Genomic DNA, 20,259 nt, shown 5'->3' with positions numbered 1-20,259 from the left:
CTTTTGCTGCTCCTCCAACCTCTGAAGCATATAGAGGGTTGAATTCCACCTCGTTACCACTTCTTGCTTCAGATGATGGCAGGGCAGGTTCAGTAGTTTTTGGTGGTGCTCCAGTCTTCTGTACGTGGTGCCTGTACGCCGAAAGTGTCCCGCAATTCTTCTGGCCACCGACAGCATCTCTTGCACGCCCCTGTCGTTTTTTAAAAAATTCTGCACCACCAAATTCAAGGTATGCACACACAATGTTGCTGGCGTTGTCCGATGCCACAAATCCACAGGAGAGTCCAATTGGGGTAAGCCATTCCGCAATGATCTTCCTCAGTTGCCGTAAGAGGTTTTCAGCTGTGTGCGTATTCTGGAAAGCGGTGATACAAAGCGTAGCCTGCCTAGGAAAGAGTTGACGTTTGCGAGATGCTGCTACTGGTGCCGCCGCTGCTGTTCTTGCGGCGGGAGTCCATACATCTACCCAGTGGGCTGTCACAGTCATATAGTCCTGACCCTGCCCTGCTCCACTTGTCCACATGTCCGTGGTTAAGTGGACATTGGGTACAACTGCATTTTTTAGGACACTGGTGAGTCTTTTTCTGACGTCCGTGTACATTCTCGGTATCGCCTGCCTAGAGAAGTGGAACCTAGATGGTATTTGGTAACGGGGGCACACTGCCTCAATAAATTGTCTAGTTCCCTGTGAACTAACGGCGGATACCGGACGCACGTCTAACACCAACATAGTTGTCAAGGCCTCAGTTATCCGCTTTGCAGCAGGATGACTGCTGTGATATTTCATCTTCCTCGCAAAGGACTGTTGGACAGTCAATTGCTTACTGGAAGTAGTACAAGTGGGCTTACGACTTCCCCTCTGGGATGACCATCGACTCCCAGCAGCAACAACAGCAGCGCCAGCAGCAGTAGGCGTTACACGCAAGGATGCATCGGAGGAATCCCAGGCAGGAGAGGACTCGTCAGAATTGCCAGTGACATGGCCTGCAGGACTATTGGCATTCCTGGGGAAGGAGGAAATTGACACTGAGGGAGTTGGTGGGGTGGTTTGCGTGAGCTTGGTTACAAGAGGAAGGGATTTACTGGTCAGTGGACTGCTTCCGCTGTCGGCCAAAGTTTTTGAACTTGTCACTGACTTATTATGAATGCGCTGCAGGTGACGTATAAGGGAGGATGTTCCGAGGTGGTTAACGTCCTTACCCCTACTTATTACAGCTTGACAAAGGGAACACACGGCTTGACAAATGTTGTCCGCATTTCTGGTGAAATACTTCCACACCGAAGAGCTGATTTTTTTGGTATTTTCACCAGGCATGTCAACGGCCATATTCCTCCCACGGACAACAGGTGTCTCCCCGGGTGCCTGACTTAAACAAACCACCTCACCATCAGAATCCTCCTGGTCAATTTCCTCCCCAGCGCCAGCAACACCCATATCCTCCTCATCCTGGTGTACTTCAACACTGACATCTTCAATCTGACTATCAGGAACTGGACTGCGGGTGCTCCTTCCAGCACTTGCAGGGGGCGTGCAAATGGTGGAAGGCGCATGCTCTTCACGTCCAGTGTTGGGAAGGTCAGGCATCGCAACCGACACAATTGGACTCTCCTTGTGGATTTGGGATTTCGAAGAACGCACAGTTCTTTGCGGTGCTACTGCTTTTGCCAGCTTGAGTCTTTTAATTTTTCTAGCGAGAGGCTGAGTGCCTCCATCCTCATGTGAAGCTGAACCACTAGCCATGAACATAGGCCAGGGCCTCAGCCGTTCCTTGCCACTCCGTGTGGTAAATGGCATATTGGCAAGTTTACGCTTCTCCTCCGACAATTTTATTTTAGGTTTTGGAGTCCTTTTTTTACTGATATTTGGTGTTTTGGATTTGACATGCTCTGTACTATGCCATTGGGCATCGGCCTTGGCAGACGACGTTGCTGGCATTTCATCGTCTCGGCCATGACTAGTGGCAGCAGCTTCAGCACGAGGTGGAAGTGGATCTTGATCTTTCCCTAATTTTGGAACCTCAACATTTTTGTTCTCCATATTTTAATAGGCACAACTAAAAGGCACCTCAGGTAAACAATGGAGATGGATGGATACTAGTATACAATTATGGATGGACTGCCGAGTGCCGACACAGAGGTAGCTACAGCCGTGGACTACCGTACTGTACTGTGTCTGCTGCTAATATAGACTGGATGATAATGAGATGTAGTATGTATAAAGAAGAAAGAAAAAAAAAACCACGGGTAGGTGGTATACAATTATGGATGGACTGCCGAGTGCTGACACAGAGGTAGCTACAGCCGTGGACTACCGTACTGTGTCTGCTGCTAATATAGACTGGTTGATAAAGAGATGTAGTATGTATGTATAAAGAAGAAAGAAAAAAAAACCACGGGTAGGTGGTATACAATTATGGACGGACTGCCGAGTGCCGACACAGAGGTAGCTACAGCCGTGGACTACCGTACTGTGTCTGCTGCTAATATAGACTGGTTGATAAAGAGATGTAGTATGTATGTATAAAGAAGAAAGAAAAAAAAACCACGGGTAGGTGGTATACAATTATGGATGGACTGCCGAGTGCCGACACAGAGGTAGCTACAGCCGTGGACTACCGTACTGTACTGTGTCTGCTGCTAATATAGACTGGATGATAATGAGATGTAGTATGTATAAAGAAGAAAGAAAAAAAAACCACGGGTAGGTGGTATACAATTATGGATGGACTGCCGAGTGCCGACACAGAGGTAGCTACAGCCGTGAACTACCGTACTGTGTCTGCTGCGACTGGATGATAAATAATGATATAAAAAATATATATATATATCACTACTGCAGCCGGACAGGTATATATTATATAATGACGGACCTGCTGGACACTGTCTGTCAGCAGAATTAGTTTTTTATTTTATAGAATAAAAAAACACCACACAAGTCACACGACGTGTGTTTAACTTTTACAGGCAGACATTCACAATACAATATAGTATACTATATACTGGTGGTCAGGTCACTGGTCAGTCACACTGGCAGTGGCACTCCTGCAGAAAAAAAGTGTGCACTGTTTAATTTTAATATGTACTCCTGGCTCCTGCTATAACCTAACTGCTCCCCAGTCTCCCCCACAATTAAGCTGTGTGAGCACAGTCAGATATTATACATAGATGATGCAGCAGCACACTGGGCTGAGCACAGATATGGTATGTGACTGAGTCACTGTGTATCGTTTTTTCAGGCAGAGAACGGATTATATTAAATAATATAAAACTGCACTGGTGGTCACTGGTCAGTCACTAGTATAACTAACTAATACTATCAGCAAAATTCTGCACTCTCTGTCTGAGTACTCCTCCTAAGCTCCAGTAAATGAAGTGTCACTGTCTCACTCTGTCACTAGTATAACTAACTAATACTATCAGCAAAATTCTGCACTCTCTGTCTGAGTACTCCTCCTAAGCTCCAGTAAATGAAGTGTCACTGTCTCACTCTCACTCTCCTATCTATTTCTTCTCTAAACGGAGAGGACGCCAGCCACGTCCTCTCACTATCAATCTCAATGCACGTGTAAAATGGCGGCGACGCGCGGCTCCTTATATAGAATCCGAGTCTCGCGATAGAATCCGAGCCTCGCGAGAATCCGACAGCGTCATGATGACGTTCGGGCGCGCTCGGGTTAACCGAGCAAGGCGGGAAGATCCGAGTCGCTCGGATCCGTGTAAAAAAAGCTGAAGTTCGGGCGGGTTCGGATTCCGAGGAACCGAACCCGCTCATCACTACTTATAACCCACTAAAGATATTTCCTAAAGTGATTTATCTGTTCAGGAATAGTAGTAATGTACTTTTTAATATAGCACACATGGATTTTAATGTAGGAAAACTGAGATAAATGAATAACATGACCCAAATTAGCCATGTAATGCACTGATCCAGGTGTTCTCGAATTCAGCACATCGAAACTGTGATATGTTGTTTGCTAGCTGCCATGAATACATGTATTTGATGGAAAATGGAAACACAACAAACTCATCAATCTACAGTATATAATATGTACAGTAAATATCTTTATGCTATAGACAGTGGTATCGAGAGAGGGGGGGGGGGGATAGGGTACAAATTACCAAGGCCGAGGTCTGATGGAGGGGCCCAGTGAGGGTCCAGTAGGGGCACAGGCCCCCTCCCTCTTACCTGGCAGCAGCAGCTGCAGCTCTTTTCCTCAGCCCAGCACACTCTGCTGTGTACTGGGCTGCAGTGTGGCCATGGAGGTGCTTAAAAATAGGATTTTGATAACCTACCGGTAAATCCTTTTCTCCTAGTCCGTAGAGGAAGCTGGGGTCCAATTCATGACCATGGGGTATAGACGGGATCCGCAGGAGACATGGGCACTCTAAAGACTTTTCATTGGGTGTGAACTGGCTCCTCCCTCTATGCCCCTCCTCCAGACCTCAGTTGTAGGAACTGTGCCCAGGGAGACTGACATTTCGAGGAAAGGAATTACTTAACTAGTGGTGAGATATCTACCAACTCACACCCTCAACCATGCCGCACACAAGGCATTCAACATAACACACGCCAACAGGCATGAACTAATTGCAGCAACATGCTGAACCAAGATAACACAACTTGTGTAACTGTAATAACTAGACTGCAGGTAAAGTACGCACTGGGAAGGGAGCCCAGCATCCTCTACGGACTAGGAGAAAAGGATTTACCGGTAGGTTATCAAAATCCTATTTTCTCATACGTCCTAGAGGATGCTGGGGTCTACTTCATGACCATGGGGTTTATACCAAAGCTCCAATACGGGCGGAAGAGTGCGGATGACCCTGCAGCACCGACTGACCGAACTTGAGGTCCTCATCGGCCAAGGTGTCAAACTTGTAGAATTTTGCAAATGTGTTTGACCCTGACCAAGTAGCTGCTCGGCAAAGTTGTAATGCCGAGACCCCCTGGGCAGCCGCCCAGGAGGAGCCCACCTTCCTAGTAGAATGGGCCTTCACCGACATCGGTAACGGCAATCCAGCCGTAGAATGAGCTTGCTGAATCGTACCTCTGATCCAGCACGCAATAGTCTGCTTGGAAGCAGGACACCCAATCTTGTTGGGAGCATACAGGGCAAACCAAACCTCTGTTTTCCGTATTCGAGCTGTTCTAGCGACATAAATCTTCAAAGCTCTAACCACATCTAGAGACTTTGACTCAGCGAACGTGTCAGTAGCAACTGGCACCCCAATAGGTTGGTTTATATGGAAAGAGGAAACCACCTTTGGAAGAAAATGTTGACAAGTTCTCAACTCTGCCCTATCTTCATGGAAGATCAGGTAAGGGCTCTTGTGGGACAAAGCCCCCAATTCAGACAGCCGCCTTGCGGATGCCAACGCCAAAAGCATCACCACTTTCCAAGTGAGAAACTTCAACTCTATTTCTTGTAGAAGCTCAAACCAACCCGATTGAAGGAACTGCAACATCAAATTAAGGTCCCATGGTGCCACTGGAGGCACAAATGGAGGCTGGATGTGCAGAACCCCTGGATGTGCAGACTGGGATGGTGTTTGCTTAGTCAAACACTGTGTAATCTAACCCCTTTGATTAGTGGGACATTTGTCTCAGCTGTAGTTGTGTCAATTTACCATAGTACTGTATATCTGTAGCTTCAGCCATGCACAGCTGTGCGTGTCAACTGTGCGTTCCAGTACTCAAAGCGTTCCTATCTCTAAGCGTTTTGAAAAGTAACAGTTAAAAAAAAAGTTGAACAAACATTGAACAACATCAAGAGAGAAATCCAGAACATTATGTGGACTCACCAAACCTCTGCTATGAAATCACCAGGACTACGCCCACTAACCCTCTGGCAGAGAACATCAGCAGTGCCTTCCAGGCTTACCCCTCAAGGTGAGCAGGGAGCACTGGTGGGGAGAGCACCAAAGCCAGGCTCAGCATGATTATTTTCCTCAGATTTGAGTTCGGTCCCCACATTCCCATACCACCCCCCCCCCCCCCCCCCCGTACTGCTCCAATTAGACCAGGATAATTTTCCTTCTTTCATTGTTTACCTGCAAAGATGATCTCATCATGTGCTTTCTATTTCTATTAAAAAAAACCCACTTTTACTGCATACTTCCACCCTACCGTGTGGTATTCCTGTGAGGTGTGCTTCCACTGATTGCACACCGTGCCTGCAGCATCTAACACAGTGCACCCCAAATGGGGGCCTCTGGTGGCTCCTCTGCGGGCAGGATGTGCCTCACGTGGATTGCTCATACAGGTTATATCATTAGACTACACAAGTGCCCGTTCTCCCATGTATGCATTAGGCCCAGTGGCGTAAGTTCGTCCCAGTCGCCCGGAGGCATGATACATTTTGGTGCCCCCCTACACATACACACACATACCATATGTAGCTATCCCGCACCCAGGGTGAACAGTAGAAGGGTGCTCAGGTACCTTTCCCAATAGTAATATAGATACACATAGAAAGTGGACGCACTCCAAGTCAGTCATTACAATAAAACAGACACCAGCATACCATTATAGTACACCTACAGTGCTCCCTCACCCACCAGGTCTCCATGGAGATGCTTTGGCGCAGCGGTGTGCCAATATAATTAGTGTTCACTGTAGTATTTTTTTTTTAGGGCAGGGTGCTGATCACGGGGAGGGCACATTTTTCATTCGTGAGAGTAAATTTTTAAGTTAAATGGGCAAACTTAGGTACATACTATAATGCTTGGTGCTCCCATTCCTATGGGCAAAACATGGACAGTGCGCACCGAAGGTGCGCAGCAAAAATCTAGGGGCGTTGTTTCGTGGGGAAGGGGCGTGGCCACATAATAGTGTCAATTCACATTACACCACACGGTAGTGCCCCTAATACACATTGCACCAGTTAGAACCTCCTATACACACTGCGCCAGGTAGAGGCTAGAGCACGTTATACATATTGCGCCAGATAGAGCACATTATACACATTGCGCCAGATAGAGCACATTATACACATTGCGCCAGATAGAGCACATTATACACATTGCGTCAGGTAGGGAGCACTGAGGCACATTGCACCAGGTAGAGAGCACTGAGGAACACTGCACCAGGTAGAGAGCACTGAGGCACACTGCACCAGGTAGAGAGCACTGAGGCACACTGCACCAGGTAGAGAGCACTGAGGCACACTGCACCAGGTAGAGAGCACTGAGGCACACTGCACCAGGTAGAGAGCACTGAGGCACACTGCACCAGGTAGAGAGCACTGAGGCACACTGCACCAGGTAGAGAGCACTGAGGCACACTGCACCAGGTAGAGAGCACTGAGGCACACTGCACCAGGTAGAGAGCACTGAGGCACACTGCACCAGGTAGAGAGCACTGAGGCACATTGCACCAAATAGAGAGCACTGAGGCACACTGCACCAGGTAGGGAGCACTGAGGCACACTGCACCAGGTAGGGAGCACTGAGGCACACTGCACCAGGTAGGGAGCACTGAGGCACACTGCACCAGGTAGGGAGCACTCAGGCACACTGCACCAGGTAGGGAGCACTCAGGCACACTGCACCAGGTAGGGAGCACTCAGGCACACTGCACCAGGTAGGGAGCACTTAGGCACACTGCACCAGGTAGGGAGCACTCAGGCACACTGCACCAGGTAGGGAGCACTAATGGCACACTGCACCAGGTAGGGAGCACTGAGGCACACTGCACCAGGTAGAGCACTGAGGCACACTGCACCAGGTAGAGAGCACTGAGGCACACTGCACCAGGTAGAAAGCACTGAGATTAATGTTTACAGCTGCAAAATACTTACAAGGTTAATTTAGCCCAGGGGGACTCTCATGTACGTACCGGGTCCGGCGGCGCACGGCTGGATCCGGCGACGTGGCGGGGTCCGGCAGGCAGCAAACGGCGGGGCGGCAGGGCGCACAAAAACGGGCAAGGCGGGATTCAGCTGTCTAAAAAAGGGGCAGACACCTAGCGTGAACACTAGATATATATTAAAAAAAAGACAAACGCCTCATTCACTTAAACACACGTCTCACTTAAACACACACGCCTCTCACTTACATACACATGCCTCTCACTTACACACACCTCTCACACACGTGCCTCTCACACACACCTCTCACATACACATGCCTCTCACATACACATGCCTCTCACTTACATACACATGCCTCTCACTTATAGGCCCTACACACATAGCGATTTCACTGCACGATATGAACGATCTTGTTCATTAATGAACGAGATTTCGTTCATATCGTGCAGTGTGGAGTCCCCAGCGATGAACGATGCGCGACCCCGCGCTCGTTCATCGCTGGGGCCATGTCGGCTGTGCATGCCGGCCAATATGGACGAGATCGTCCATATTTGCCTGCAAGTCTACGGAGCCGGGTGACGGGGGGAGTGAAGAAACTTCACTCCCCCCGTCACTGCCCCCCCCGCCGCTGGGTCGCTCGTCGGCCGTCGGGCACCTCGGCGGCGCATCGCCGAGTGTGTAGGGCCCCTTACATACACATGCCTCTCACACACACACACATGCCTCTCACTTGCATAAACATGCCTCCCACTTACATACACATGCCTCCCACTTACATACACATACATGCCTCTCACACACATGCCACTCTCACACACATCACACACACACATGCCTCTTTTACTTGAATGTACAACTTTCCTTAAAAACACACACACCTCACTTAAAAACAAGCACACACAAAACACAGTACTTCCCCCCAAATACACCTCTCCCCCACCCCCCACACAGTGCCTACCTTTGGCTATCATCCAGAGCATGGAGGAGCAGAGAGTTCTGAGCTTCTCTCGGCTGGCTTACTAAGGGCCCGGGAGGAGCTGTGCTCTGGAGCTCCCCCTAGCTGCAGCCAGTGCCATCTCTCTCTACAGGAGGCAGCTTCCGTGTCATTGACACAGCTCCTCCATCTGCAATAGCAGCGCAGTCCTCAGGCTGCGGGAGACAGTGGAGGAGATGCGCCCCCTTGTGGCCAGGAGCCCGGCGGCAGCCGACTCCACTGCCTCCCACAGTTCCGCCCCTGATTAGGCCCATGTATGGCTTACCTCCCAGTGTAACCTCTCTAGTGCACCCAATATGGCTGCCTCATTTGGTACGCTTGTGGATGGGATGGAAATACATGGACCTGATAGTTTTGTTTGTACCCTACTCTGAATGTTAGGATTCTGCAATCACCCCCATTTTGTGTCGCCTCTTCTAGGGATGGACTATTCCACCCAGGGTAATCCTACGCTGTGCGCCGAAGATGGCTGCCGCACCTGGTACCCTGTGAGGGTGGAATACACAGCCCGTGAGGGTGGAATACACAGCCCATGGAAGTTATTACCCAAAATGCCTACACCAACCCTGCATTATGATTACTCTATGCATTTGAGATTTTCATTTTTATGCCTGTGTATTGCTGTATTAATCGTCTGTATTATGCTTGTTTTGATGTAAAGCGCCTTGAGTCCTGTTTGGAGAAAGAGCGCTATATAAATAAAATTATTATTATTATTATTATTATTATTATTTCACGAACGTCTGAACTTCTGGAAAGGAGGCCAATTGTTTTTGAAAGAAAACTTATAAGGCTGAAATCCGGACCTTGATTGACCCCAATCTAAGGCCCGCATCCACACTAGCCTGCAGAAAATGGAGAAAACGTCCCAACTCAAACTCTTCCGTAGGAGCCTTCTTCGATTCACACCAAGACACATATTTTCTCCAAATACGGTGGTAATGTTTAGACGTTACTCTTTTCCTGGCCTGAATAAGAGTGTGGATGACTTCCTTGGGAATACCCTTTCGGGCTAGGATCCGACGCGCAACAGCCATGCCGTCAAACGTAGTCGCGGTAAGTCTTGATACACACACGGCCCCTGATCTAGTAGGTCCTCTCGAGGAGGAAGAGGCCGAGGATCTTCTATGAGCAACTCCTGAAGATCTGGATACCAGGCCCTCCTTGGCCAGTTTGGGGCAATGAAGATTGCTCAAACTCTTGTTCTTATTATTAGTTTGAGAACTGTTGGAATCAGTGGAAGTGGAGGGAAAACATACCGACCGAAACACCCACTGGGTCACCAGTGTATCCACTGCTATTGCTTGAGGGTCTCTCGACCTGGAACAATATCTCTGAAGCTTCTTGTTTAGACGAGATGCCATCATGTCTACTTGAGGAACTCCCCAAAGACTTGTCACTTCTGCGAAGACTTCTTGGTGGAGGCCCCACTCTCCTGGATGGAGATCGTGTCTGCTGAGGAAGTCTTCTTCCCAGTTGTCCACTACCGGAATGAAAATTGCTGACAGAGCTCTAACATGTCTTTCTACCTAGAGGAGAATCCTTGTCACCTCTGCCATTGCCGCTCTGCTTTTCGTTCCGCCTTGCCTGTTTATGTACGCGACTGCTGTTACATTGTCCGACTGGATCTGCACGGGATCTTGAAGAAGATGTACCGCTTGTAGAAGGCCGTTGTAAATGGCTCTCAATTCCAGAACGTTTATGTGAAAGCAGGCTTTCTGACTTGACCATTTTCCTTGGAAGCTTTCCCCCTGTGTGACAACTCTCCAGCCTCGGAGACTTGCATCCGTGATTATTAGGACCCAGTCGTGAATCCCAAACCTGCGTCCCTCTAGTAGGTGAGAACTGTGTAGCCACCACAGGAGCGAAATCCTGGCTTTGGGTGACAGGATTATTTTCCGGTGTATGTGTAGGTGGCATCCGGACCACTTGTCCAACAGGTCCCACTGGAATACTCTGGCACGAAATCGGCCAAACTGTATGGCCTCGTAGGCCGCTACCATTTTCCCCAACAACCGAATGCATTGATGTATCGACACGTTTGTTGGTTTCAATATTTGTTTGACCATTTTCTGGATTTCCAGAGCCTGTTCCACTGGAAGAAATACTCTCCGTACTTCTGTGTCCAGAATCATCCCTAAAAAAGACAATCTTGTCGTCGGTTCCAACTGCGACTTTGGAAAATTCATGATCCAACCGTGTTGTTGGAGTATTGACAGGGAGAGTGCGATGTTCTGCACCAACTGTTCCCTGGATCTCGCTTTTATCAGGAGATCGTCCAGATAAGAAATTATATTGACTCCTTTTTAACGAAGGAGGCCCATCATCTCCGCCATCACCTTGGTGAATACCCTCGATGCCGTGGAGAGTCCGAACGGCAACGTCTGAAACTGGTAATGGCAATACTGTACTGCGAATCTCAGATAAGCTTGGTGAGGAGGATAAATGGGAACATGCAAGTAAGCATCTTTTATGTGTACTGACACCATGAAGTCCCCCTCTTCCAGACTGGATATCACTACCCTCAGGGATTCCATCTTGAACTTGAACCTTTTCAGGTAGAGATTCAGATTTTTCAGGTTTAAAATTGGTCTGACCGAGCTGTCCGGCTTCGGAACTACGAAGAGGCTTGAATAAAAAAACCTTCTCCTTACTGTGCCAAGGGTACCAGGACAATGACCTGATCCTGACATAATTTTTGAATTGCCGTTGTTACTGCCTCTCTTCCTGGAAGAGAAGCTGGCAAGGTCGATTTGAAAAATCGGCATGGGGGGACGTCTTGAAACTCTAGTTTGTACCCATGGGACACTATTTGTAAGACCCATTGGTCCAGGCCAGATTGAATCCAGATTTGGCTGAAAAGTTTCAGACGTGCTCCCACCCGAGCGGACTCCCGCAAGGGAGCCCCAGCGTTATGCTGCAGATTTGGCAGAAGCAGGGATGGACTTCTGCTCCTGCGATCCGGGAGACGCTGCGGATTTCTTTCCTTTTCCCCTCCCCCTACCTGCAAAAAAAGGGGAGACCTTTGGCCTTTTTGTATTTGTTGGGCCGAAAGGACTGTATGTGAGAGTGATGTGTCTTTTTTGCCGGTGTAGGAGCATAAAGCAAGAATGACGACTTACCTGCAGTAGCCGCCGAGACTAACGCATCCAGCCCATCACCAAACAAGGCCTCACCTTTATACGGGAGAGCCTCCATATTTTATTTTGGAATCTACATCAGCATTCCACTGGCGAATCCACAACGAGCCGATACTGCCATGGTAGCGGTTCTTGATCCCAAGAAACCAATATATTTCATGGATTCTAGTACGTACGCAGCAGCGTCTTTGATATGACCTAACGTTAGGAGTATCTCGTCTCCATCTATTGTGTCAATGTCTAATGACAAGTTTTCTGACCACTTTTCAATAGCACTACTCACCCACTCACAGACAATGGTAGGCCTGAGTAGTGTCCCATTGGCCACATCAATAAATCACCTCACTCACTTGCGGTCTGTCGGCTCCTTAAGTGAAGCCATTCCAGGCACAGGGAGAAACACCTTTTCTCTTTTATGACAGGGTCCTGTCTAAAATGCAGGGTGACTCCCACCTTTTTTGGAAAAAGGTAAGCTGCCTGAATTCCTTTTGGGAATCTGAAATTTCTTTTCAGGTTAAATCAGACCTGAGGTGGAGGGAAAATTACATTACTTCTTTACTAAAGTAAACCCTCTCCTTGTGGTAAAAGAGGGGGCTTCGTAACTTCTAACACCTCCTTTATAGCTAAAACATGTTTTGAATGCTTTTTTTGCTATCTTGGGACCTATTCCCCTGGAATCACTAGTGTCGACACAGGAATCAGAGTCCGTGTCGGTATCAGTTTGTACTACTTGTGCAAATTTGTATGTGACTCAGAAAGGTCCCTGTGGATGAAAGGCAGAACTATTAAAAATCACATCTTCAACAGATTATTTTCATTTTTCTGTATGAGATTCAGTCCATCCTCTTACTGATATGATTCACACTATCATGTTACCTTTCACCCAGTCAGGCTCTTGGTGTCATATTACACCTCTGTGTCTCTAACATGTCTCCACAGAGGTCCCTGCCACAGACATGTCACACACGTGCAGAACCACACCACAGACACTCCGGGATTTATAGGGGACAGACCCACAGTAAAATCTGTCAGAGGGACACAGATGGGATTTGCCAGTTCACAACCCAGCGCCAGTAACACAATGTCTGTGAACACAAAATGCCCAATTACATTCAGCGCTTTTATAATGTTAATCACACAATTATATAGCACCAAATTCGCTGTGGCCCCCCCCCTGTCAGTAGTGGAGGAGGACCAGCGTTGTCTCTGCAGCCTGAGGAGAGAGAGAAAATGGCACTGAGCAGTGTGCTGGCTGACTGAGGAGGAAGCTCCACTCTTCAATGGTGTTTCTCCTCCGCTTTTATGAGGTAATTTTTTATACTGGCGGGGGTAGGACTGTTCCTCAGCAACTTATGCCCCTTATTTATGCCAGTTTCCAAAGGTTTCATGCTGCCCAGGGCACCCCCCCCCCACCCCAGCGCCCTGCAGTGCCTGTGTATGTGTGGGAAACATGGTGCGCTGCGCTCCCACTGCGCTACCTTTAGCCGTCACTTTCTTGATTGAAGATCTGTCTTCTAACACTCACCTGTCTTCTGACTTCTGGCTTTGTGAGGGGGTGACGGCGTGCTGTGGGAGTGAGCATGTAGGCACAGCTAGCGTTCAGTTCCCTTCAGGAGCTAATGGTGTCCTGTCAGCCAGAAGCAGAGCTATGAAAGTCTTTAGGAATTGGTTCCTACTTCTGCCCCCTCAGTCCCACGATGCAGGGAGTCTGATGCCAGCAGATCTCCCTGAAAATAAAAAACCTAACATAAGTCTTTTCAGAGAAACTCAGTAGAGCTCCTCAGAGTGCATCCAGTCGACCTGGGCACATTTCTACAACTGAGGTCTGGAGGAGGGGCATAGAGGGAGGAGCCAGTTCACACCCAATTAAAAGTCTTTAGAGTGCCCATGTCTCCTGCGGATCCCGTCTATACCCCATGGTCATGAAGTGGACCCCAGCATCCTCTAGGATGTATGAAAAATACAATTTTTTTCAGTATTTTTTTTTCTAAGGGTACATGACCACACCTCCTGTCATTAGGCCATGCCCCTTGAAAATTACCTGGGCCCAGCCCGGCTCTTGACTGCCCTGGCTATAGAGCAGCTATTAATAAACCATTTGATAATATACCAAATCACACAGGATTCTGTATAGTCTAAGATGACTGGTCAACTATGCGGCTTATTAGGAGTAGGCTTTAGCTTTACAGCATGAAATAATTGGAGCGCTGTTTGTACGGCAGGACATGCTCAAAGAATATAGAGGTAATTTCATCTGTCCCTCAATGATAATCTGAGCAAACTGTAACCTAACGCTGGAAAAGCCTACTTTTCCTTGATTAGAGCACACTTTCATCAAACTATGTTTTAAGACTGTTGCCATAAGAGAGCCAATGTATTTTAATTGGTACAATATAATGTGAGGTCAATCTATTTAATACTATACTATAATTACTGTATGTTTTAAGTACAGTTTTAATAATGTTTTTTGTGATGTTTGAAGTCAGCAATACTTTATTGTTACTGTTCTTTTCCCTGTAATCATCCTCATTAATGTGACAGTGATCATCAATTACTATTTAGTGCTTTATTTTATTAGATGCACTTCTTGTAAAACACTTGGTTTGCATACAGTAAAAGGTCATGGACTACTGCCTTGGCATGAATGGTTTTGTCACATCATCCAGCTATGAGGAGGATATTCCATTGCTTAATATGTTTTTAATTTAGTAAAAAACAGATCCGGATGATAGATCTACTGTACGCTATCTAGTTAGACAGTTAATAGGTCAACACCATATAGACGACATGCATTAGGCCAACAGGTACAAAAGGTCGACAGTTTCAAAAGGGCGACATGACAAGGGTTGACACACAAATGGTCAACACGTGCTCTTTGGGGGGTTTTCACATGTTTTCCCAACATTTGCTTGATTTTCTATCCACCTGGACCATAATTGGGAAGAGTAACCTGTGGTGGGCACCGCCTTAGTGGTCCAAGCCACCTTGCCGAAACATGGTGAGCAAAGCAAGCCCGCAAGGGTCTACGTTTCTTCTGATGGTGGTCACAGAATATGGAATATAAAAGATGTGGGCAAAAAAAAATATGTGTCAATTATTTTGGTGTCGACCCTAGTCATGTCAATCTTTTGACCCTGTTGACATTTGTACCTAGTCAACCTAACCATCCCACAGATACTTACATTCAGTATTCCGGCATCGGCATTCTGACAGGTGCCAGGATTCCGGTGCCAGTCTCCATAAATCGGGATACCAACTACATACCATCCACGGGGTTATCCCATCTGACATGCAGTACATCAGTTAGGAAGATCAAGGGAACGACTGCTGGACATGTGTGATGGTGGGTACACACTATGTGATGTGTAGAGTATATCATTCTGATCTGAGTCAGAGCAATATATCGTAGATACATATCGCTAAGTGTGAACTCAGCTTTAGGAGTGCGTTGGTCCCTAGCCAGTTCAAAACAACAATTAAAAAGTCAATGAAGAACACACAGCTGTCACCTGAACACAGGATGTTATAGGTTTCACAAATTTTTGTCAATACATTGTAAGTAAGAAAGTTACCTCTTGTGTAACAAATTAGAAATTCTCTATCAACTGTGAAAGCTCCTATATGCACGTTTCAGTGTCCGTGTTGCCTCCAATGTATTGGGAATATGATAAGGACATTGAAGGTGCATTTCTGTAAACATAGGCCTTAATAAAGCCTTAATAAAATGAGTAAACAGTGTCCACTGTTCCTGTGGTGGATTCAGGGAGTTTCTGCTATGGGAGAAGAATGTATAATACATATCATGAGAGGGGGGACAAGTTCACGGGATACAAAAGCTTTACACATTGTCACCAGAAGGAGAAATGAGATGCTACAGTTTAATGCATTACACTGAAAATGTGTAGATTGGCTATTTATATAGATTGCACAAGTCATGGCAGTGTGGGTCCTTGCTGCATCCTCTGTCTCAGAGGTTCTGAGTGCATCTGCTAATTCGGCAAGTAGTGTCTGCTGGAAAAAGACGCCCACTGCCTGATTCTCAGATCTGCTATCTGCGTCCAAAGTCGTAGCATCGGACCCACAGCTCGAACATCGGCCTGCCCATTAGACATATGACTAACCCTCAGGTTACTCAGGATGTTCTGCAAAACTATGCTGTTCGGGCCAGTGAAACTGCATCTGAGGACATAGTCACTGACATCAGCACACCCAGAAAACAGGCCCCACACGCCCCTATTTTCTGCAATGCTCATTGTCACTTCCCCAAAATGCCTACTGTCTGTCAATCAGCTGCAGCTAACATGGTGGTGCGACCGGAGGCAGCACCGTGGAAACACATGTGCACTACGGCTCCGTCACAAGCACAGTCTCAAAAACATGTTCAACTGCGACTGAATCAGCCCCTTAGTGCTGATTGGTTGCCATGGGCAACTTCTCCACTGGCTCACTTCTCCGCTCTTATCACTGCTTAGTAAATGTATCCCATAGTCACATAATGTCCACATTCTGCACTGCATGTATTCGTCACTCATTTTCTGTATTCCGAGGAAATGATCAATCCAGCAGATGTCGCATTGCGTGTAGTGATTGGAAATCGAACCTAAAGTAGGTCGAACCCTAATTATTGATATTCCCGCTATATCAATATTCCATGTTCTTCCTTACTCGATGAACTTGCAAGGAGTTGCAGCTTGAACACCGGCGTGTCTGCTAAACCCTTTTCTTTACACCTGTCCTCATTTAACCAATATTTACTAGTCACTAACTAGACTGTGAGCTGCCGCTTATCTAAATTGCATCTGGACCCTGCTCAATCGTATATTAATATACTTTGGACTGTCACAGGAATATAGACACACAAAACCTTCTTGCATGATATGCTATGCTAACAAATGGGTGGCTGAATTTAGACTGTCCATACCATATTACCGCATGCAAAGTCAGGTACAGTTTGGTCTAATAACGTGATTCTCATTCGCTGAGAAACAGTAATTAGTGATTTGAGCGATTTGTACATATGTGGTGGATAAGTTATTACTACTGGGTATGTATGCACAACTGCCTGTTTACGTTACACTAAATGATGGGGTAATACTGTGATTTATTTTTAACAGTGTCAGTTCATATGTTATACAAACACTGTATTAACAGTATTAAGACTATTCATTACATTTATAAGCTATAGATACTCCTACTGAGCACATGCTTCTAATTTGTCTTTTAAGTATAAGAAATGCCATATACGCGCATTTCTGCATGAGCTGCATTTGCATGAACAGGCCAATGCCAGACCACACCTGTACAGGTGCCAGATGAGCATGCACAGAATGATTCCATGTAAATTACGCTACGCAACTTGGCATAGATCTCGCTCATATATTTTAAACATCCACCTTAACTCCCATGAACGTCTGCATTTCCTTCACACACTGTAAGCTACAGTATAACCTCGGCTCTCACTGTGGTGACCTTTCCTATATCATTTATTTTCTCATATCATTTCACTCCAATTAATTTCTCTCCCACCACCTCATACTCCCGGTCCCAAAAATCATGTCACACGCATGAGCTACCTGCAAAATTATAAATATGCAATAAAATACTTAAACCTACTGAAATCTAAAAATATTATTACCATCGAGTCCAGGTAGCACCGTCCTTCTCATAGCCAAAACCAGTCCCAGTGGGGAGCCAAACAGGAAAAAGTCTGACACTTCAAAGTTAAAACGTCCCAGGATGACTTCACAAAGGTTGGAGCTCCCTGTTCGGGGAAAGTCCACATCATCTTTCAGGACACCTGAATGGATGCTAGGGCAAAACAGAAAATAAATCAACCAATGTTATATTTAAGTATTTTTTTTCTTAAATTCAGAAATGCTAACATTTAAAAAAAAAACTCAATTGAAAATTTAAATTGAGTTTACAGTAATATGTTTAATTATTTATGTTAATTATTTTCATAAATGGAAATGCATTTATCTGTATATGTATTTGAAGGAGAAAAGAGAAATGCACGTACACACTCTAAGCTAGAGGTGGCCAAAAGGTAGATTGCGATCTACCGGTATTTCGCAGAGTTTCCGCCGGTAGATTGTGACAGACTTAACAGAAAATAACTGTAAGAAGCCTGTCACCGCTGCTTCTCTTCACAGATCACAGGGATGCAGTGTGCGGGTGCACGGGTGACGTAATGACGTCACCCGTGATGTGAGGAGCCTGGACACTAGTTGGATCCAGCCGGCGGTTTCGACTACAGGAGAAGCAGCCAGCGGGAGGCCATGCAGTGTGAAAGCGGGAGCCGTGACTGCGGGGAGAGGGAGAAATGAAGCTAGGCAGCGTGACATCTTGTCAGGTAAGTTATGCAAAGGGGGGTTTCTTCACAAGGGGAGGGACGATCTGCAAAGGGGGGATCTGCACAGAGCGTGGTATCTTCACAAAGGGTTTTTGTTTTTTTTACACAAGGGGCGATCTGCAAAGGGTGGAGGATCTGCACAGAGGGGATTATTGTACAGGGGGCTATTATGCAGGGGCTGGAAGGGGGGTATCTGCGAAGTGGGGGATTTGCACGGAGCAGGGTATTGTACAGTGGGCTATTATGCAGGGGAGTGGAAGGGGGTATCTGGACAAGGGGGGATCTGCAAAGGGGGAATTTGATGTCATTCTTAATGTTTTTTTCAAATGTGTGCATTATTATTGGTGCTGTTATTTGATGGCATCATTATTAATGCTATTTTTAAATGTGAGCGTTATTATTGGTGTTACTTGATGCCGGTAGATCACCGGTAAGTAAGTGAACAAAAAGTAGATCCCAGGTCCCAAACGGCCGGCCACCCCTGCTCTAAGGACTAAGAATACTGATAATCTAAATAATTATGGTAAACTCTACAATTTAACAGTGGCCAAAAAAATGCGGGCCCACCTACCACATCATGGTCACCTCTTCAGGTGGGTCCCTAACATCCCTAATACCAGCATATTATATAAATGTATATTTATATTATATAAATTTGTTTAAAATTAAGATTTGCAGTCTAACACCCTCCCCTTCACTCTGTAATTGTGTATGTATGTACACTTGAAGGTGGAGACTCCTTCTACCAATTAGCACCACATCCACCTGCCTTTAGGTGATTTTAATTAGTATGGGTCCTTGTATTTGCTGCCTACATATCAGAATGGGCACTATGATAGGTAAGACCTGGATAAATTTATAATGCATATAATCCCCACCTTGCAGGGCATAGTCAACATGCACCTCAATTGCTCAGCATCGGCATAGAAATAGACAAAGCCCAGAGAATTGACAGGATGGTGTCCCCACCTTACCCTCAAATGTTATTTTTTGGAATCTATATTTATACCCCCAGGGCCTGATTCAGTGGTTGAAGCTATTGCAGCCACGACTACGTCATTTTGTGAAGCGCGACTGCGTCTTTAAGCTAATGCCGCAGCTTATGTGCTTCCCATTGAAATGCCCACTGGCTGTGATGGTAATCCACTGCTGTATGTACAAAGACGAACCATTGGACATAGCACCAGCCCTATGAAGGCGTGGAATGTCCATCTAAACATGGCCACCAGTGCCAGTCCAACTATGGTAAAAGTCACAGTTGCTGGTGGCAACACGCCGGCATCTGGTTAGCCAACCCCTGTTACCTTCCAGAAACACCTACCAAAACTGCCTTGCGCTGGGCCTGATACAAAGGTTAATACAGTGTCAATGTTTGCGCAGATTAACAATTACTAATGCGCATCAGCAAAAATCCCTGAAAACCCCTTTGGTGCATGCATTCCCCAGAGTGTACACAGAAATGCACCGTTGTGCATGGAGCTGCTGGCATTATAAATGGCAAGGCAAAACCTGGGCAGCGTCTTGGAGCTGGCCGAAAGTAAACACAAAAATATTGTTGTAGCAGTGAAAAAGGCTGAATTTCCACATGCACAGCCGCAGCCACAGAGGCCAAATTTCAGAAGGAGACACAATCTGCCAAAGGCTAGTACAAGGTCCATTGGTGCACACAATTGTGCACAGATGGTGCACCAATGGTGGACTGTTCAGAACCGCTGGCAGAGTTACACCATTCTTGGTCATTGAAAGTGGACGTCTCATGGCTTGCACAGTCCAGCTCACGCTAGTACATAAGGGAAAGGCTGAAGCTAGCATTTGCATCTTATTGCTGTTGCAATTCCTCAAAAAGTCGCAGTTCTGCAACTCCCTGCAGCAACCATCTGGATGCATGCACAGACAGAAAACATTGGCTGCTTGCATCCGATGCCACAATAGCGTCCGTCTCTAAATGAGGCCCTAGTGAGG

The 20,259-nt window shown here is 46.6% G+C and overlaps 1 protein-coding gene across 1 annotated transcript in view; it reads right to left on the bottom strand.

Moving 5' to 3' along the window:
* The window catches only part of PITPNM3 (PITPNM family member 3), a 1,226,694-nt gene that overhangs the window by 142,726 nt on the left and 1,063,709 nt on the right, over positions 1-20,259 (bottom strand). Inside the window, exon 9 of the mRNA XM_063956002.1 lies at positions 17,581-17,753. Coding sequence (XP_063812072.1) covers positions 17,581-17,753 — 173 coding nt within the window. The remainder of the gene's footprint in view (positions 1-17,580; positions 17,754-20,259) is intronic.

The sequence above is a fragment of the Pseudophryne corroboree genome, chromosome 2 (assembly GCF_028390025.1).
Source record: "Pseudophryne corroboree isolate aPseCor3 chromosome 2, aPseCor3.hap2, whole genome shotgun sequence".
NCBI classification, from domain to species: Eukaryota; Metazoa; Chordata; class Amphibia; order Anura; family Myobatrachidae; genus Pseudophryne; species Pseudophryne corroboree.
The sequence above is the reverse complement of the archived record's forward strand: the minus strand, read 5'-3'. Positions and strand labels throughout refer to the sequence as shown.